Genomic DNA, 21,641 nt, shown 5'->3' with positions numbered 1-21,641 from the left:
AGGAGGGAGATGAGGACAGGTCAAAAACAAGCTGGAGATCGTCCGCGTAATTAAACACGGCGACCTCCATTTGCTGTAGGGAAAAGATAAGGGGAGCAATGTAAAGATTAAATAAAAGGGGAGACAGGGAGGAGCCCTGTGGGACCCCGCACTGAACTTTCCGGACGTCCGCTGTAAAATCACCCAGGCGAACAGCCTGGGTGCGGTCCCTCAGGAAGGAGGAGAGCCAGACCAGGGCCGTCCCCCCGACCCCCGCCGTCCTGACACGGGAAAGTAAGATGGTGTGATCCACCGTGTCAAAAGCGGCTGAGAGGTCGAGGAGAACCAGGGCCTGGCGTTGGTTAGTGTCCATACCCTCCCTGAGGCTGTCCAAGACCGAGATGACAACGGACTCCGTAGAGTGTGCAGGGCGAAAGCCGGCCTGACGGGGGGCAAGGGCTCCATACATCTCCACAAAGGAGCTCAGAGCGCCGGTAACGTGGCGCTCGAGCACCTTTGCCAGAAATGTCAAAAGGGAGATGGGGCGGAAATTGGCAGGCACCGAGGGGTCCGAGCCAGGTTTTTTCAGGATGGGCACGATGACCGCAGATTTCAAAGGGTCAGGTACCACACCTTGAGCAAGTGAACTGTTCAAAAGATGAAGTGGAGGGTCAGGGCAGGAGGTGAAGATGTGACGGAGAACATGGGCGGGACAAGGGTCGCGTGGAGAACCGGACTTAACCAAGGGAACTAAGGTGGACAAGGTTTCCCTAGTCATGAGGGGGAAGGAAGTGAGTTCGCCCTTGGGAAGGGGACACTGGGGATCAACAAAAGAGGGGGAAGGAGGGGGAATATTGGCCTTGATGGTCGCAATTTTATGGATAAAGTAATTGTTAAGGGAAAAACAGAGTTCCTCGGACGGGGCAGGATTAAGGGTGGAACTGTCCGAGAACGCCAAGTTGTGAACAATGGCAAATATTTCTTTGGACTGATTTTCCGCAGCCAGTATTTTGGAGGAGAAATAGCTGGTTTTAGCCTCCAGGATATCTTTTTTGTACTTGGTCAGGATGGTAACATACTCCAAGCGCATAGTGGGGCTATAGTTTCTCCTCCAGGCCCGCTCAGCGCGCCGTACCGCTAACTTGGTGGCCTTAAGCTCTTTACTGAACCAACGGTTAGCGTCTTTGTCGCGCTTAGAGGTGATACGTTTGAGCGGAGCCACAGAGTCGCAACCTGAAGATAGCCACTGTTCTATGGCCTTAACCTGTGAAAGGGTGGATAAACCCTGTAACGAGGGGGAAGAGGCGATGAGCGAGGAGGAAAAGTCTTCCAAATTCGCTCGGCCCCAAGCTCGAACCCAGATGTTTTTAGGGCGAGTAGGTTTGGCAGGGGGGTGCACAGGGAGGGAGAATGAAATGATATAATGGTCGGACCAGGTGCAGGGGGAGATTGAGAGAGAATCCACAGGGCAGTTCAGTGACCAAATCTGGTCAAGTGCATGACCTTTAGTGTGGGTGGGGGAATGAACATGTGAGATGAAGCTGAGAGATTGAAGGGTTTCAGAAAACTCCTTAGAGGAAAGGCATTCGGCAGGGTCAGAGGGCCAAAAATTAAAATCACCAAGAAGTAAAATGGATGAATTATTAACAGTGATGGTGGCCAGTACATCCAAGAAGTCAGGAAGAAACAGTAGCGGAGATTGGGGAGGGCGATAAGTGAGGAAACAGGTCAAAGAGGGAGTGGTGGCAGTAGTGCGAATGACCAAGTATTCGGAGGTTGAAATGGGAGATTTCAATCATCATCTAGAACTACTTACCAATCCGGATACGGCCAGTCTTATAGCAGCCCTGGAATCTCTTATTCTGTCATTAAAGATGACAGGTCACACGCACAGGACAGGCCATACGTTAGATGCCATCTTTTCTAATATATTTGAGCTGGCAGTCGACCCCCCCCAAGCACTTGGCTGGACCGATCACCTGGCTCTACAATTCCGGGTGAAGTCTGTGCCAGTAACCAAGCAGACACAGGGGCGGGCGATGTCTCGCAGACCATGGGCAAGAGTAACGCCGGCCACGTTTGGTCAGGTCTACATGGACCCTGCTGTTAACTCAGAAGCGGATCCCAACTTGGCTTGGTCAAAACTAGAGGGAGCAATCCAGTTAGCCCTGGATGTTGTAGCCCCCCTTAAAAAGGTAACCGTTCAGGAGAGGGCAGCCCCTGCCCCCTGGTATATGGATACCCTTAGGAAGGAGAAGGCCACATGCAGAGTCCTAGAGAAGAGATGGAGGAAGTCAAAGGAGGACTCAGATGAATTTCGCTACCGATATGCCCACAAACTTTACCTTAACAGCTGCAATGCAGCAAGAAGGTCACACTTGGGTATTCACATCACAGAGGCAAAAAACTCCTCCAGGGAACTATACAAGATCCTGAAGGAGTTTACAAATCCTAAAGTTGAGAATGTCTCACCCCCTGCCACCCAGGCTCTCTGCGACGTGTTGGCCAGTTACTTTACTCAAAAGATCGATCTGATCTATCAAAACATCGACATGGAGGAAGAGGAACTGGCCGAGGGACAACCACGCAACGCTCTGAATGGTGAGCCCTTGTCTGAGCTTAACGCCTTCTCGTCTGTAACAAAGGAGCAAGTAGGCTCTCTTTTAAGCCAGGTAAAATCGGGGTCACCGCTGGATCCAATACCGCCAGCTATTATGGCAACCCTTAGCCCGGTGCTGGCAGGCGCGCTCTCCACAATATATAACATCTCTTTGGAGACGGCTATTTTTCCGAATAAGTGGAAAACAGCACATGTAAAGCCACTGCTAAAAAAAGCACCAGCAGACCCGAATGAGTTGCAGAACTATAGGCCAATCTCGCTTCTCCCCTGCTGCTCGAAGATCCTGGAAACCTTAGTAAATCAACAATTATCCCTCTATCTGGAACAAAATAACCTCCTGGATCCCTCACAGTCCGGCTTCCGTGCATCACATAGCACGGAGACCGCACTGTTGGAGGTGACGGACACCATAAGGTTGACGCTGGATAGAGGAATTCCAGTGATCCTAGTCCTCCTTGATCTGTCAGCGGCATTTGACACCATCTCGCATAAGCAGCTGCTGGACAGATTAGGGGGGATTGGGGTGAAGGGTAGGGCACTTAAGTGGATAGAAAGCTTCCTAACGGGTCGCACACAGAACATCCAGCTAGACACTTTTGTATCGCAAACCACAGAGTTGGACAGGGGGGTCCCGCAAGGGTCCGTCCTAAGTCCTACCCTGTTCAATGCATACATGACCCCTCTGGCCGATATCATCGGAGGCTATGGCTTTGCGACCATCTCTTACGCGGATGATACGCAACTAATCATCTCCATTGAGGAGGACATTATGGCAACTCAATTAAAGTTTAGGAGCTGCATGCCCAGCGTCGCCAGTTGGATGAGGAAAAATTTTCTACAACTGAATTCCTCAAAAACAGAGATTCTACTGTTTGGGAAGGCCAAAACCATCTGGTCTCCGGAATGGTGGCCCTCTGAGCTGGGCGAAGCCCCCTCCCTAGGAGCTGGGCCAAGAATCTGGGCATAAAAATAGACGATAAATTGTATATGGAGGAGCAGGTCAAGACCGTGGCCGGAACCTGTTTTGGCACCATGAGGATGCTTAGGAAGGTTTTCCCCTTGGTTCCCTTATCAGCGGGAAAAATCCTTACCCAGTCACTCCTGGTGAGTTGGCTGGACTACGGTAACTCACTGCTGGTGGGGGCAAGGGAGGATCTTCTATCAAGGCTCCAGGTGGTGCAGAACACGGCAGCCCGTCTTGCCCGTAATAAACCAGCACGGACGCCTTCTGCTCCCTTGCTGAATCAGCTACACTGGCTCCCGGTTAAGAAGCGAGCCATTTTCAAGATGCTTTGTGTGGCTTTTAGCTCATTAAAAGGTAGGGGCCCAGCGTATTTCAAAACAAAATTAGTTGGTATCAGCCTGTGCCTCAACTAAGAATGCTAACTTTCTGTGCTCTCACAGAATACACAAGGCAAAGACGGGTGGCAAAGCTTTTTCCCATCTGGTAGCCAGTCACTGGAACAAACTACCTCAGAACATCAGAGCATGTAACGACATCATCATGTTCAAGAAACTTCTAAAGACGTGGCTCTTTTAGTAGCATTTGCCCAGTTTGACCTCCTCCTCGAAGCGCCGAGAGATCCCTTTGGGGATGATTCGTTGCGCTATATAAATCCACAAGTAAAGTAAAGTAAACAACTCCTAACATCCAATATATCATTGCAAGGTCAATATTCCTGCAGTTCTGAATTCCTATCAGCTTTGTTTACATTTCAACATGATCCCGGCCATTGTGATTGTATCTCTGTTACTATAAATTGCTCCAACATCACATTCCATTCTAGGGAAATAGGTTTCTTTCGCAGCCCAAGAACATTCTTTCCTCTGTATCTCTGCACTTTCAGCTTTGCCCCATTTGCTCACTTCGTTGTACCAGTCTAGTACCGATGGTGCTTTTGCCGCTTTCCACCGTGTAGTAGTTGTGCATTTGGCAAGAAGCAATGCCAAATTAGTAAATCTATGTACAGGGCTCCACTGCTTGGCTCTATTTGTTATTCTTAGTATGTAATACTCAAACGACTGCCCACCCCTCCCTGGGACCACCTCATTCAATATTGTGTGCATTGTTCTCCAGAAGTGTAACAATCATGGACAGTCCCAAAGCATATGTACTAAATTTGCATTGGCGTGTTGACATCTGGGGCATTCGTCTGCTACATCTGGAAACATCATGCTTAATCTGTGGGGGGTCAGGTAAGCGCGGTGTGCTATCATGAGTTGAATAAACTTAAACTTCGGGTTTCTCAATACCTTTCGCGGGTATTCCAGTAATATTTTCCATTCTTTATCCCTTAATCACGGCCTATGTCCGTGTTCCATTTATCCCGGAGTACCTTTAGTGATACTGCAGCACATGTTCGAACCCCGCGGTATAACCATCGAGTTAGGTGGCTGCCATCACCCATTAGGAATTGCATGTGTATTAACTAACAATCATTACCATTTTGGCAATAGCTACTCTGCCTGCCACTGACAATGGCAGCGACATCCAGAATTTTATTTGTGCCTTTAGCGTTGTGATCGCCTGGGTCAGATTACCGTCTGACAGGTCTACCTCCTCTCTGTATACCTGAATACCGAGATATCTAAAAGTAGATTCCGCTGTTCGAAACTTCCAACCACCAAATTGTAGTGATTCGGACTGCCCAGTATCGGTAAAAAAGAACGCATAAGACTTAGTTTCATTTATAGAGAGCCCTGACTGTATTTGAAAGGTGTGAAATATTGCGGGTATTGGTTCATGAACGCTTCGGAGATGTTTAAAGTATAGAATTAAATCGTCTGCGTATGCTGATATAATGTGTTTGTCAGTTCCCAGCGGTATACCTTGTTGGTCTGCCAAATTTCACATTTTAATAATCAGCGGTTCGAGGGCCATTATGAATATCAATGGCGAGAGCGGGCACTGCTGCCTAGTCCCCCGTGCTACTGCGTACTGTTGGGATATATGAGCCCCTGTCCGCGCATGTGTTGTGGGATTTGTATACTACGGGGCTACCTATTTCATGAACTCTTCCGGGATTCCAAACCGCAGGAGAGTACAGAGCATATAGCTCCAATGTATGGATTTGAAAGCTTGGCACAGGTCCAGGGATACACATCCCTGTGTACCATCCTCCGCAGACGACCTTGTCATAATCTGATGCAATCTCCTTATATTTAAGTGCAATGCATCTGCCTGGCACAAACCCGCACTGGTCTATGTGTATTAGTTGCGGTATGAACTGTTGGAGTCTATTTGCTAATAGTTTACTCAATATTTTATAATCTGTGTTTAGCAATGAAAGGGGTCGATATCCACCTATGTCTTTCTTGTCCCTACCTGGTTTGGGCAGTGACACCACTTTCACCTGTAGGTAGTTAGAGGAAGGGAGCCATCCTCTAAGGAAGCATAATATAGCTCCCGCAGGTGTGGGACCAATAATGTTGAGTATGTAGCATAAAATTCTATTGACAACCCATCATGACCTGGGGTGTTATTGCGGGGCATGGCCTTAATTGCTGCTCTGATCTCCCCTTTTGTAATTGGTCTCTTCAAGTCTTTTTGGTTGTCCACCGACAGCTGTGGGAGTCAAAGTTCCTCAAAGAAAGCTTCATAGTCTGCCACACTAGGTTCTACTGGTGCCGCATATAGCATTTCATAGTAGTTTTTAAAGGCTGTATTTATCTCTATTTGAGTGTGAATCGCAGTGTTCTCTGGAGTAATAATCTCTAAAATAGGGTTCTGTGTCGGTGTATCTTTGAGAATCCTAGCAAGGATTGGGCCCGCCCTATCTGCTTCTGCATGTTGTTTTTGTGTATATAAACGGTAATCTAACACACAGGGTTCTTCCATGAGTTCCGCATGTACTATTCGTGCTTTTTGTAACTCGTCCTTATGTGTGTTATGCATTGCTACTTTCTGCTCTGATTTACCCAATTTGTTCTCAACTTCCGCTATCTTGGCAATTATGGAAGAGCGAGCCCCCACTTGCATGCTAATTACCACTCCTCGTATTACAGTTTTAAAAGCGTCCCATTCCACTTGACGCGTGCTAGCCGTGCCCCCATTTTCTGTGAAATAATTAACCGTTGCTGTGGATAGGGAACTGCGAAAGACTGAGTCCTCCAACAGCGAAGGTTGCAGCTTCCAGGATGGTACCGGCATTGGGATCCTCCCCCACATTAACACAACTTCAAGCGAATTATGGCCCAATAGGGTTTTGCCCAAATATGTGGTGTCTGTTACCTGTGCAAAGAGAGGTAAAGAGCAGGAGATTCTGTCTATATGGGTATGTAACCGGTGTGGTGGCGAATAGAAGGAGTATTCCTTGCTTGCGGAGTGTTTAATGCGCCATGCATCCCCTATGTTCCAGCCCTCTGCCCACCCCCAAAAAGCATCTGCTTGCTTTCTACAACCTATGCCTTGCGGTGGGGGGGCTGAATCCAGCCGTATGTCTAGTACTGCATTAAAATCCCCTCCTAGAACCCAGGGATAGGCATCCCACCCCGTCAGTGCTAGAGAGTATGTCTAGGAATTCGTCCTGGTCTGAATTCGGAGCGTAAATACTCCCCAGCACTATGTGTTTCTCATATAGTGTTCCATGTATCATCACATATCTTCTGTTGGAGCCTTTTCTCTGTTCCAATTAAGCAAAAGGGGTACCATTTCTTATCCGTATTGCCGCTCCCCTAGAAAATGCAGAGTAGGATGTGTGAAATAATTGTCCCCTCCATTTCTTTTGTAATTTACTGGCTTCTGCATGCATGAGGTGGGATTCTTGCAGAAACACTATAAGTACCTTTCTGCGGATAAGCTGTGCTAGAACCCTATGTATTTTGTATATTGAGCCCAGTCCCCTCACATTCCAGGTCGCATATACATATTTACTAGGTTGTGCCATTCATTCGTTCATGCTGGAGTGGGATATGCGCCGACATTCTCATTTGCTGACTTAATAAACAATATCCTGCAGCCGTCTGTAATAATACGACCTACTAAAATTCCCAATATTAGGTTCCCCCATACAACACTAGAGGACCAAACAATTAAAAAAGCTCAACAGGACCTCTGCAAATTCTACAACTCAAAGCAGTCGCCATTGGGGGGATAGCACCCGCCACGTGCTTGTGACGCAATGTGCTGCACACTGTATGTACTGTTCGGCCCTATTTTGTCACAGCTTTGCTATAGCTACAGGGGACATCAGCATTATCTTATATCAAAAATATCATATAAATCATAGTTATCTGTTACAGCATATATTTTTGCATATTCAGCATATGAATTAGCCTATAAAGTCATTCGCAGTCTGCAGGGTTACCTGCGGGAACAGCGCCAAGCTAGTCTCAGAGTCCGAGTGATCACCATCCTCCACAGAGGAATCTACAGTCTCTACATCACAAGTCGTTCAGGGCAGCCTCTGTAAGCAATGCGTCTCTTTGATTTGCTGCAATCTGTTCCACTAAGGGGTTGGTCCCTGAACCAGTTACATTTTGTCGGCCATGATTCTGTTTAGTAGTGTTGACTCTGCATGGTCGAGGCTGCCGATCCTAGCCCTATTGTGACTAGGCCCGCGACGTGTTCAGCGTCAAAGGGACTTACGCCCATTCCGCTACCTCCTCTGGGTCATCAAAGAACAGAGTCTTCTGTTCGTGGATAACTTTCACCTGGGCAGGAAGTAGCATTGCATATTTCACTTTGTGGGCCTGCAGCATCTTTTTTGCACCTCGAAAAGTATCCCTTGCTCTCTGGACTGCCAGTGTAAAGTCTGGGTATATAGATATTTGTTTATTCTCAAATTGTAGTGGAGCATTCTCTTGTGCCGCGCGCTTTATCGTATCACAGTCTTTATTGCTTAATATACGCGCTATAATCGGTCTGGGGGCACACCAGTGAGTGGAGGTCTGGACGGGGACCTATATGCTCTCTCCACACTATAAAGTTCAGTGAGGCCCGTTATTGCAACATGATCCCGGAGCCATTTTTCTAAGAATTGAGTGGGGTTAGATCCTTCGCTTCTTTCTGGAAGTCCCAGAATACGTACATTATTGTGGCGGGATCTTCCCTCCACATCGTCCACCCTGTCTTGTAACCCTTTCAGTTGTTGTAATTGTTCCAGTTGAGAGGTGGTAGCAGTTTGTTGCAGCACTAGGTCATCAAGCAGTATTTTGTTTGACTTCCCTTTATCTGCCAGTTTTGCCTGGTCTGCTTTTAGGAGGGTGAAGCTACTGGTCAGCTTGCCCACTTGAGCTTCGATGACTTTACGCAAGTCACAAATTTCTTTTAGTATCAAGTCCAGTTTAGCATGTTGCTCATCTGTGCCCGTAGGTGGTATCACTTCTGGATCAGACCCTTGGGATGAGTTGCCTTGCAGTGCGGAGTACGACATCTCCGTGATGGGTGGGTCCGGTTGTTTAGCCTTAGTGCGTCCCAGTTTCAGATGTATGTGTGTGACCTCTGCGGCCAGCAGCCACCACCACTCCAGATGCGTCTTCTACTTCCCACACAGCTCTGTCCGCCGTTTGCAGGTAAAGCGTACTCCTTCGTTATCAGCACAGGTCCCCACCACACCCCCGCCCAAAGGTATTGTGTAGCGGAGTTGCTGTTATTTTTCCTTAAGGTTCACTGTCCTTTACTTCCAGGTCTCCCTCTACCATGGGACGGCATTACACTAGTTGCAGTCTCACGTCTTAGTCTTTGAGAGTCAACGCTGTAATCTCCTCACTTCCAAGTACAGTAGTAGTACACGTGTCACTCAGTACGCACTGCTCACGGTTCGTCTACCACCCCATTCTTGTACTGAAACACTACCAAATCGGCGTGTGAAGCTGTACATATATAGTCCTGGACAACAAGTCTTGTTGGTGGCCACTATCCCTCCTTAAGCTGAGACTGCTGTAATCCTCTGCCTCGCAGCATGCACAAACCCCACTTACGAGCTGTAATGCATCACCCCCGGTTATCAACTTTATGCAGTATGATCATTTGCCCGGTTCATTGGTACAATGCACTGTTTTCACCATTTATCTGCTTCCTTCTTCACAACACGTCTTTATTAGCCCTCAAATGTCACAGACCCCCGGAGCCACTGCTGCCACTGAGCGCCCGTCAGGCATTGATAGTGTGTTTCTGCCCCGTTGATTTTCGTAGTCTCGCGAGCGATGCAGGGTTTCTATGTAAATCCGCCTGCTATTTTGTTTCTCGCACTACTGTTGCTGCGTATCAGCCGCCCGCTTCATTCCTAAGTTGCGCGGCGTCCCCAGCCTGTCCGGAGATCAGCCGAACGGGCAGAGGGAGGTCTCACCGTTTGTCTCCGCTGCCTCCAACTTGATTGCACAGACTGTCTTAGGTCTCCGCCACAGCGAATGCCGGCGCTGAAGCCACACACGTCTTCGCAGCAGAAACTGATGTTGCGTTTCTGTCTTTACTCTACACGAAGCCTCTCCTTTTTAATGTCGATGTATGCCGTTCTGCTTCCGCAGCTCAATTCATGTTTTGCAGCTCACGTATGTCCCCTGTTAAAAGGGTATGTGGCTCGGTGTCAGGGCCCAGCACTGAGCTCCTCTAACTCACTTCCGCCATGCCTGGAGGTTAACCATGCTCCCCCCAGGCAGTCAGTCCTCCTAGGGGTTCTGCAGGTCGCCGGCTGCAGGACAAGGCGACTTTTGGCACAGGATCTCTGGACACTGCAGACAGGCCGTTAGGGCGGGGACCAAGTTAGTTCTTCTCTGCAGTCTCCTCTTCTGGGCGTCTTCTTTCGTCCTTCTTCGTAGGTTGCGGGAATCTGTCTTCTTGGTTCAGGGCCGCCCCTAAGTACTGAACTTAAGGGGGGAGTTTAGGGGTCTCGAGGTCAGTAGCCAATTGGCTACTGACCCTAGGGTGACTACACCGCTAGTGTGCTCACCCCAAGTGGGGAAGAGGACACAATCCCTAATCCTGAGTGGAGAGTGTCTGCCATCTGCAAGATGGCGGGCAGTGAAGAGTGGGCTTCACCTCGCCTCCCTCACCTGAGGGGTGGGGTTGGCAGAGGTGGGCACACCTTCTGAGCTGCACTAATTTTTCCTACCTGTCTTCCCATGTAAAAGGAGGGAAGACAGGAAGCGGGCCTGCTCCTGATAGCTGGAGAGGCTGGGGATCGTGTTACAAAGGCGACAAGTCCTTTGTAGCTTCCCTTCCACAGAGGGCTCTTCCTGATCTGGGGGAGGTGTGAACACCTCCGCCCAGGAAAGGCTTTGTTTCTGGGTCCAGGAAGTGCAGGCTCCCCCCCTCAGGGGCCCGGAAACATGTCTCCTGGTGCCAGGATAGTATTTACCAGTCTGGGATCCCACAGTGCATGGTATAATAAATCCCACACTGGTATCAGTGTGGGTTTATTATACTGAGAAGTTTGCTACAAAACTTTCCAGAATTCAGTAAAGCCATTATGGTGCTGTGGAGTTCGTAATGACAAACTCCCAGACCATATACTCTTTATGGCTTTACTGCACTTACGATGCCTAAGAATGGACTTAGACACTGTAGGGGTACAGGGCTCATACACCTGTACCCTCACCAGTGGCATAGTGCACCCAGCTAGAGAGGTGGCTGACCTATGCCATAGGCAGAGGGTTGTAGGCATGGTACAAAGGGATGTGTGCCATGTCAACTCTTCACTTTTCTCTGCACCAAAACACGCAGCCTGCAATGGCAGTGTGTGTGTCTGTGTGTGTGTGTGTTAAGGTACAGGGCCTCTTAGGGTAGCACAATATGTGCTGCAGCACTTAGAGGCCGTCCCTGGTCACAGTGCCTTTGGTGCCCATGGTAGCTTTTACAAGGGACTTACATGTGGACAGAAAGGTGCCAATTGGGGGTACAAAGGTACAGTTTTGGGAACGAACACTGGCCCTAGGAACCTGATTGGCAGGGACCCAGGGCACATCAAGTCAAAGTTCATCAGAAATCTTGCAAAAAGTGTGTGGGGGTTACTGCAACAGATGCCCATCTTCCTACATTTATAACATGCAAAAATCAAACCTGTGCTTAAACCGCTGGTAGCTTGACACAAGTCAGTAAGGCTTAACTTGGATGCAATGTGTAAATTATTTATGCAGCACTTCAAATAGTAATAAAGTGAAAACACAACACAAGTAAAATCCCACACCAATTTAGAAAAATAGAGTAAAATTCAATAAGTTATTTCAGAGTAAAACAACAAAACTCCAATCAGCAGAATTGGAGATACGCAAATGTAAAGATTTAAGTGAACATAGTGTCTAAAAGCATAAAGCGCCAATTGCAGTTATCTGATCGCGCCTAATCGGTATAAAGTCACTATTTCATGCTGACTGCGATGGAGCGAAGGCCGGATACAGGGGCCAAGTTAGACCCGCTGGACAAAGTGCCTATAATCCTGGTTGTGGAGCGTTGTGAAATCCCGCGTCAGCCTCATCCCGTCTGGTCCGGAGGATAAACCCTCTATTAACCAATGAAGTACCCTCACTACTCCATTCATATGAACTTCAGTCTCCTCCCCCTAATAACGCGCACTCAGATAACTTACATAAAGTTTCCATAATCCAATCCATTCCCTCCAATACCCTTAGAATTACAAGACACTTCTCTAGAGGTATAGTCGAAAATAACCTCATGGAAGACCCATCTTACACGAACCCAACGCAACTCCCACCATGGCTTGGCTAAAATGTATACTTCTAAACAGTAGTTCGGCCTCAAGACATGCAGCAGAAATAGCGGACCTCATACTCACTAATGAACCTGACCTTCTAATTTTGACCGAAACTTGGCTAAATGAATCATCTAAGCTCATCCTAGACATACTAGTACCCCCAAACTATCACATCACAAGACTAGAACTAATAGGACAGGTGGTGGTATCGCTTGCATACATCGAAGCAACCACACAGTGAACTGCTCCCACTCCCCGGTATCATCCTCTTGCGAATACCTGTGTTTGGACATCACTAATAACAACAAACAATATGCGTACTACATGGATTCTACCATCCGCCAGGGGATAACCTCACCTTCATCGAACATCTCACGGATATCCTAACTACAAACACTGGACAACAACATTTACAAATATTCCTTGGGGACTTCAATCTCCACTGGTATGACCTTGATGACCCAGGGGTCAATAGTCTCAAAACTTTCCTCTCAAACCTCAACCTTTCCCAAATCTGTGACAGCCCCACACATGTTAAAGGCTCAACCCTCGATCTAGCAATTTCAAAAGCTGGCTCCACTCAGCTCGAATCGATCCTCCCCATGACTGGTCCGATTACCACATTATTACATTCCATATCAACAAATCAGTTAAACTACTCTCTGTCCAACCTATGAGAACGAAAATTTGGAAAAGAAACCTAAAAAATGTTGGTCCTGACTTACTTGCAACCTTGTCTCGTCCCTTCTCTTATGTCTGTCTTTTTGTTCTGGTTCCCCATCTCCTTCAGATTGTTTTAATTTGGTTACTTCTATATTCCTTTTTTACCTGGAGAACACGCCATTTTACCTGTTACCTCCTCTCTTCTTTTTCCCCAGTTGTTTTTTGTTTTCTGATTCTCCCTTCCCTATTTGTGAGAATATTTTTATACATAAGGTTTATCAATTCATTTTTATTTTTATTTTATAAATGTCAATTTAGAAGTGTTGCTGTTAGTAGCAATGTATTCAAATGTGCAAATGTAATCGCCAGCAAAATAGCTTCAGACACTTATCAGAATAGAACCATAGGATGCAGGTTTCTTGAAGGAAGTAGAAATATCCCACTCCATCATAGGACAGGTTAAGTCTGATTGTCAGACCTGGGACCAGTCTTCTTTGTCAACAGACGGGTCAGCTCCTGGTAGCCGCCTTTCAAGAAAGTGCTGTTTGAAAGTGGAAGAGTTTGTCATATTCAGAGGAAAATTCTACTGTATTTTCATAAAATTCACTGACAGGAGGGTATTGGATAGTTGAATTTACTTACTTCAGCTGATGATAGCGGCGTCTCCTCCATTATGGCGAAGGAGCGTCTCCCCCACTCCTGAAAGCCAGCTGAGGGAAATGGGGAAAATAAAATGATAATTAATTGGATTTATTCACATTTTATTTTTCCCGTTTCCCTCTAGAACCAGCCTAGTCTGGGCAGGGTGGAGCTTGGCTGACGTCACAGCCAGCACGGGATGAGTAGTGCACCCTGCTAAGTGTGCATGACAGTTTGGACGGCCATCGTAGGCCGGCCAAACCGTCACAAAAACCGTAAATCCGGTATTTGTAAAGCGTGACCAACTCACCCTTACGGGTCTCAAGGCGATGGGGGCCATCGTGGAAATTAAGTGAGCTATTGCCCAGAGTCACATGGTGCTGTGGTGATCATGTTGAAATACATTATACGAGAAGCAGGGGGTACAGATGTGGCTTACAGGTCAGTAAAAAGGGAGAGAAATGCGGATTGGCAGGGTGTACTAAGTGAGAGAAAGCACATTATTTTGTGAAATAACCAACAGTTTTGAAGTTTTTCCAAACGGAGAGAAGGAGAGAGTGGGTGTACGTTTTTGTCTGTGTGTATAAACATTCCTGATGAAATGCGACAAACTCTGCACCGTACCTGACTGAAAGCACCTGTACCCAAATAGCTATCACAAAATACATTTATATGGGGGTATTTAACACCCAAACACACCCCCTGAAGCTGCACCCCTGCTCCCACTTTTTGGTTTACCTTCCTTTCCTAGGATCATCGTCTAGTAAAAAAATTAATCAGTTGCCCTATCGCTTTTAGGCCAGTAATGACCAAGGGAAGTTGTAGTTAACAGTGATTACAGTTACTGCAGTTTTTACTCTTAAATAAACCTTTCCAAACTCTTCCCTCCTCTATTCATCCTTTATCCTTTTCACCCAGCTAACAGACTTACATGTCTACCACTCCCAATAACAATTTATGTTTCCCTCTACTAATCCTCCTTTGGGTTCCGGAGTTGCGTACTACTTGCCGAAAAGTACTTCAATGCCTCAAAAGGGGTTGTAAGCACTATATAAATACAATTGCAATTATTCTTTTTGGTGATGACATTAGGGGCCATATGTAGGTAATCCAAATTTACCGATTCTAAAATACCGAATTTTACTGATTCGGTATTTCAGAATCGGTAAATGGTATGTAGGTATTGATTCGGTAAATTTTACAAAATCTGTAAAATTTGGTAAATACCGATTCGTGCATGGGTGCACATGTGGCACACATACTGCCACATGGCACTTTTGGAAAAGCACAAATTTGCCTTTTCAAAGGTTTTCGATATTCACCACCAACTTTTAGTTGGTGGTAAATACCGAATCCTTAACTCAGAAATGCACTCACTTGAGTGCTCCCTACATTAAAGCTTCGGTAATTTACCGAATCGGTATTTTAAGGAATCTGTAATTTACCGATTCCTTAAATTACAGATTCAGTAAATTACCGAATCCTTAAATTTGGCCCCTACATCTCAAATGCCCAATACCGGTCGGTAACGGCCGAAATTCGGTAATTTCGTCCGTTACCGTCCGGTATTGGGCTACCTACATCTGGCCCTAAATCTTTAGGAGGTCAACTAGGCTGACACCTTGAGCTAAAGTAAAAAAAAGGGTACAGTACTAGGCAGGTTTCTGAGTTGTAATTATAAATATTGACCCCAGTGAAGAAGTCTTAAACAATATCAGGGTAGTTAGAATGAAAGATATTACAGAGAGATTCAATCTACAGATGTAAGGCTACGGAGAGAGAAAAATAATAGCTGTCACGGTAGCAGCATATGGGTCCGTTAATTAGCCGAGCTCGGGTGGAGTCTGAAAGGTGTGTGTTTAGAGATTTGATAAAAAGTTAGGCAGTTTGAAATGCATCCGAGTTATTCCAAGAGGCTTTTCCAACTTCTGGGAGCTTGGCAGAAGAAGACCTGCTTGAGAGTCTTGTTTCTTTTGGGGGTGGGGTGGGGGGGGGGTGGTGTCCTGGGGATGTCTGGGGATGTCTGGATTTACGGAAGTAGTGATGCTTTGCCTCTGGTATTCCTCTGACCTCCTGCAGGATTCAGCGTGTTTTTTGGGTAGAAGGGCAGCCCTGGAGGGATTGCCTTGGGAGTGAGGCAGGCTATTGTGAAGTCAATCCTGCCCTCGAGTGGCAGTCACTGCAGGTCTGGAGATGGAAAGACGGACTGGAGAGTAAGGGTCCTGAGAAGGAAAGAGAGAGGACTCCAGTAGATCCTGAGTGGGGAATCTAGAGCCCCAGAGAGGGCGACGAACCTAGAGCCCCAGAGAGGGTGAGAGGCGGTGGGTGCTCATGGAATGATTCAGAGAGGGTAGAGAGGGTGGTGTAGGGTTCCTCAGAGTGGGAACAATAGAGCATCAGAGTCCTACGCGTGAGGATATATGGTTCTGAGAAGTGGAAAGCAAAAGGTAGAGAAGCATATATGGAGCCCTAAGAAGAAAGACGAGCACAGGGGTCTGGGTGGGGGGTGAAGAGGACGAGGAGTGTCAATGACAGCAAAGTTTCAAAATGAGCATTGAGCACAAAAGTGGAACTGAATGTTGGAGACAAAAGGAAAACTCGTTCATTTCTTTTTTTCTTGCAGAATAAAGTGACTAACGTATCTGGACAGCCGGTGACCAAAGACTCTGCTGCGGGGCATCCTCAGGCTGTGGTGGGGCTCCAACCTGCAGATCCTGCTGTGGAGAAGCCCCCGCCTGCGGAGGGGTCCCAGCCAGCAGATCCTGCTGTGGAGAAGACCCAGGCCACAGCCACAAATCTGGAGAAACACCTGACCACAGCCCTTCATGGAGATGGTGCAGGACCATCAGGACCTGCTCCAGATGAACAGCAGTGCACTGACTGTCACTGCCAGCTCACAGACACCTCCAATCAATAATCAAGGATTCCTGGAGGGAGTAGTTGCCCCTTCTTAAAGCCAGTATGCGCATCTCCACCTCTGACTCTTCTAGTCACCCCGTCCCCAGAAGAGTATGAATTGTGCCTGAAAGGTATTCACATACTTGCAAAATTCACAGCTTTTTTTTACCAGGAGCAAAACAGAACAAGCACCGCTATCTGCCACCGCAATGCATCAAAATGTGATCAGAACAGCTAGAAGCCCCTTCTGTTATTTTTCTGTAGCAATGTTGGTACACAGGATGAAGGGTGCTTGGAGGTTTGGGTAGTGGGTGTAAGATTAGCCCAAAATAAGAGATAGAAGGTGTGCGGGGTCATGAGAAGGAACAGAGGGTGGCACAAGGGTACTGTGGATTTATTACTGTTGACATTAAAAATAAAATACTAACGTAACAGTCTATACCTATAGTACCACTTGTTTAATATGGTATCTGTTCTCACAATCTTATTCCTTCAAACTGATGCAAAAAGCCATGTTTTGACAGAGTGAATCTCATAGGTATGCTTAACGGGTGACAGTCTGCCATCAAGTGACTGTGCTTGGAAGGACTTTTTGTTTACTCTCACCGTTAAACTGGGGTCGTAGACCATAGGCATGCCTCTGGTGCGGTGGCAGCTCCTCCGCTATGGCGGAGAAGCGTCGCCCCCCCTGCTGAGTGCCAGGCAGCAGACAGAAACGGGGGGAGGGGTGAGTGGGGGGGCAGAATCATAATAAAAACATTTTATTATCTTTCTTTCTGCTGCAGGCAGCCAAGTGTGGGCGGGGCTATGAGGAGTGCAGGGGGAGGAGGAGTGGACACTGTAAAGTTCACATGACGGTTTGGCCGGCTGTCTAAGGCCGTCCAAATTGGCATCTAGGAGCCTGCACAGCGTGCAGGGACCCCAGAGCAGAAGAATCCAGAGATGGTGGCCGGCAGTGCAGGGGCAGGTAAGTGTTTTTGAAAAAATTATTATATCCTCCCCAACTCCTACACCTTCCCCCGCCCCACTACTTAAGAAAGGGAGCCGCTACTGATTTTAATGCGTTTTCTGGAGCTTTTTGTCTCTCAAGAGAGCATAAAGACGCCATATGACACTTGTGAGCATTTTCAGCCTAAAATCTTGAAAGCAGGAGGCATGGCTAAGATGGCAGACAAATAGGATGCGCTTTCTCATCCCCCGTGCCTGCCACCAAGAGGGCCTGTCCATCAGCCCTCATTTACTGACTGCATTGCGCCTCATCCAGCTGCGGAACCTCCTGAGCCTCCTGGTACGGTGACCGCCGGGGCTGGTGCACACAAGACCTGCCTGACCCGCGGCCAGTGCCCAGCACTGACGAAGGCGGCGGCTGTGGGGCACTGGGAATAATATGCCACACAACAGCCTCTGACCGCTGCCATACAGCCTTCCTCACTCAAGGTACTTCCTCGATACCCAGTGGGGACTTCTGGCCACGAGGTGTGTCCCCTTTGTTTGGCGACTGAGAGCTCGGCCTGTGTCGTGCCTTCCCCCATGCTACTTAGGATGGCGGCAGCCATGCTTCAGAGAGGCTAGACCACGGTGTGGAGACCAGGACCCACTGCATCTGAAATCGACTTTGGTTGGCTGTGAAGCCCGGGCCACAGATTACGAGCCTTACTGGGAGGCACCACTGGCCCCGCCAACAGAGGACAGCGTCCGCTGCAGAGAGATTGGGGTTGCTCACGGGGGGGGTACCCCTGGCCCTAAGTGAGCCTTCCTGCAGGAGCTAGCCCCCCTCTGGTTGATGGCCACCTGCAAGTGCAGCCCAGGAGCGTGGGGCCTTGAGGGGGGACCCCGACATCTGAGCCCATGTTGCGGCTACAGAGACACCAAAGGTGCTGGTGTGAGGCGTTGACAGGCTTAGGGTCTCTCACTCACCTGGGTGTCTCTGGTGCTGGAGGCTGAGCCGCTTAAATGTCTTAACCCCGAGTTCCCCAAGACCTTCATCAGCAAAGGGTCCTGCTACGCACTGTCCCCCAGGGGGGCGTGACCCTATGGCTGAGTGACATTCCTGCTGCAGTTTGCCGAGAGTCCGCTGGAGGGCGATAGTTGTCTGGGCCACGCTGCTCACCACTGGCCAGCAACACCTGCCCCAGATTGACCTTATGATTTGAAGGCAGTGATTTGCCCCTCTGAAGGGTAGCATCAGAGCCACAAGACCTGGGCCCTGTGGGTATGCCACCGACCTCAACCTGTCTGTGGGGCCCTCCTGAGTCAGTTTACTTTGCATGACGAACGGGGCCCACAAAGACTGTGGATTCTACTCTTCTGAGAGGCAGGGGCTCCCACCCCTACCAACACTGGGCTGAGGTCCTGGGATGGGCCCAACTGGATGCAGACCAGGCAGACTCGCTAGACAAGCCGATACGGATAGTGGAGGTAATATCTGCCATAGCCCGAGAGAAACTTCTTAAATTGCCAGGACCGGAGAGCTTCCCTACTCTGTTCTATAAAACCTTCTGCACGACTTTGGCTGTGGGCCTAACCCAGCTCTTCAATGCGGTAACTGGCCCAGATACGGTTCTGGCATCCATGTTTGCTGCTTCTATTGTAGTCAATCCCAAAGCTGGCAAAGATCCCACGCACCCATCTCCCTTCTTAATGTGTATCTTAAGTTGTTCACTAGCATTTTAGCCATACTCATTGACCCTGACCAGGCAGGCCTCTTTCCCTCGCTCTCTACGTCCAAGTTCCCTAACCTGTCAAACGTGAGAAAGTCTGGAAACAGACTGAACCACACCCTCAGTGAGGCTGCCTAAAACTCCTGGATCTCACCTCCATGAGCGTCTTGTAGGATGCCGACGTGTTGATTTGGTACATGTTGCCCAGCAGGAGCCATGGCGTGGGATAGGCGGGCAGGTGCTTCTTCTTCTTCCAGGAGAAGAGTACGGTGACCAGAAGCAGGGCGAGCATCCAGGCCAGGAGCAGAGACCCCTCAGTGGACTGTGTTGATCTGACTGTTGCTGCGTTGTGTGCCTGCTCGTAAGTGTGGCCACAAGTGTGGCCACGCCCACGCTTGCCCAGCATGTAACAAGAAATGAGACCGCCATGTACGGTGTTTGCTTCAAAGTAGAATGCGGTGAGAGTGAGAACAACATCAAGTTTTTGTAAAGCGCATACCTCAAGTTTTGCTCATAAATCCAATATGAAGGCAGTTACGATAAAAAAAAGCAAGTGTTTGAACACCAGCACTACTATTGCCTAGTGTATGTAGCACTCATTTTTATCATCGAATGAAATGACGAGTTAACCTGACAGAATTCAAACAACTTTCATCAGGCAGATATTTGAAACCAGTGTTTAACTCGTTGACATCTTACCACCTTGATGCAACTTTCAACAGACTAAGGTAGTTGGTACCAAAAAGGACTATAAAACGTTAGCGGCATAGTCAGGAATATTCCAGCTAAGTGTCACTGTATTAGTAGCATTTGTGGCATGGTGAAACAAGCAGTTGAGCAGGCTCCATGACGCCATTCGCATGTGAAACGTAAACATTCGGAGAAGCGTTACCTACGTGCCTAGGGTTCGCTCGCTCCTGTTCGCGCGCCTACAAACAAATAATATTTGCAATGCATTACGTCTCGCATTTAAATGCAAGACCTATGGAGTTGCAAACAGGTGGCCGCCATTGTCCTGCGCTGAATGTAAGCAAAGCACGTTGTCGTGCCTGAAGTAGGAGAAACTCAATAAATAAAATAGTGCTTACAATACTAAATAATACATACCGTGTAACAACTGAAGTAAAGGGACCAGTCGCCTTCAGAGTTACAAATGAAGACAAGGCGGTACTAAGGAGGGACTAACTAGCCCATTAAGACATAAGAAGCCAGCATTTACGAAGGACAATGACAAAAGCCAATGACAAATATTGATGGAGAATAAGCTTCTATTCCATACTACACTACTACAAGTCTCGCAGAGCAGCGCATGCACGCTGACTCTAAGCTCGACCTAAAAAGCACTTTTCAGTATTCCTTGTTTTATAACAGCTAAAGTATGTTCAACCAAAATACCCCTTTTTAGGTGAAAGTGCCTGCCTTTCATCACAACAGAAGTAAGCAGCATGCCTCGCGTGAGGTGCCTGGCTCCAGACTCGCCTGTGCCCCTCAACTGAACTTTCTGAGGCTGGCACCGGCTGTGGGTGACTGATTCCGGGTCAGGAAGGAAGGGGCTGGATAGGGCTGTGGGATGGGGGTCAGGGCAGCAGAGGGAGGCACAAGTGCCCACGTGGGTGGCAGCCATTTATTTATTTATTTTGAAAGTTTTATAGAGCGCGAACCAGATCCTTGCGGATATCAGAGCGCTTTACAAGCAGTGAAAATTTATACAAAAACAGTATACAATAGCAGTATATATCACGTAGTATGAGATATAAAAACATAGTACAGCAGTACACAGTACAGAAATACAGATATGTGTGGATAAAGTGTGCATAAATAAAACAGCCAAGAGAGGTAGATCGCAAGCTGAATCCTAGGATGCGCTAAATCTTGTCTTTGATATAGAGAAAGGTGCGGGCCGAGAGAGCCAACGTGCAATGTAGATTGTCTGTTTGCATCTATATAGGTCGTGAATGTCAGAGAGGCTCATGTGAATTTTTCCATGAGGACCGCCTTTACTTCCTTTTTTAACAGTGTAGTAGATGTGGTAAGTCTGGTTTCTGGGGGTAGTGCGTTCCAAATCCTAGGAGCCATCCCTGAGAAGGAGCGTTTGTAAGTTTTCGCCTTAATAAATCTGTGTGGCTTCAGTAATAGGCTTTCTGCACTTCTTGTGGATCTCTTGCCTCCCGAGATAGACAGTTTCCGAGAGAGATAGCTGGGTGCTTTATGGTGAATGGCTTTGTGGGTTAAGCATGCTATTTTTAGGTGAATTCTGGCTTCCCATGGTAGCCAGTTTAATGCTTTCAGGTCGGGGGAGATGTGAGACCTTTTTTTTGAGCCCGTGATGAGCCTGGCTGCAGCGTTGATGGTGGCTCTTAGAGGTGCTGTTGTAGCTTTGGGGGGACCGCAAAGAGACACACTTCCGTATTCGATCCTGGGAATGACTAGAGCTTGAACTGCCGTTTTGAGGTCGTTTTTTGGTGGGAAGGGTTTAAGTTTCCTTAGAATATTAATCTGGAAATTTGCACCTTTTGTTGCATTGGCAATGTG

General features: G+C 47.8%; 1 protein-coding gene across 4 annotated transcripts in view; it reads left to right on the top strand.

The window, feature by feature from the left end:
• DPH1 (diphthamide biosynthesis 1) overlaps positions 1-16,886 on the top strand; it is a 1,923,189-nt gene extending 1,906,303 nt beyond the window's left edge. For all 4 annotated transcript variants that reach the window (XM_078680142.1, XM_078680145.1, XM_078680143.1 and 1 more), the window contains one exon: positions 16,175-16,886. In XM_078680142.1, the coding sequence (XP_078536268.1) occupies positions 16,175-16,468 (294 nt within the window). In that variant the 3' untranslated portion in view covers positions 16,469-16,886. The remainder of the gene's footprint in view (positions 1-16,174) is intronic.
• Positions 16,887-21,641: the final 4,755 nt, after the last annotated feature.

This window comes from Lissotriton helveticus, chromosome 3_1, assembly GCF_964261635.1.
Source record: "Lissotriton helveticus chromosome 3_1, aLisHel1.1, whole genome shotgun sequence".
Classification (NCBI taxonomy): Eukaryota; Metazoa; Chordata; class Amphibia; order Caudata; family Salamandridae; genus Lissotriton; species Lissotriton helveticus.
This window is presented reverse-complemented; position numbering and strand designations above follow the sequence as displayed.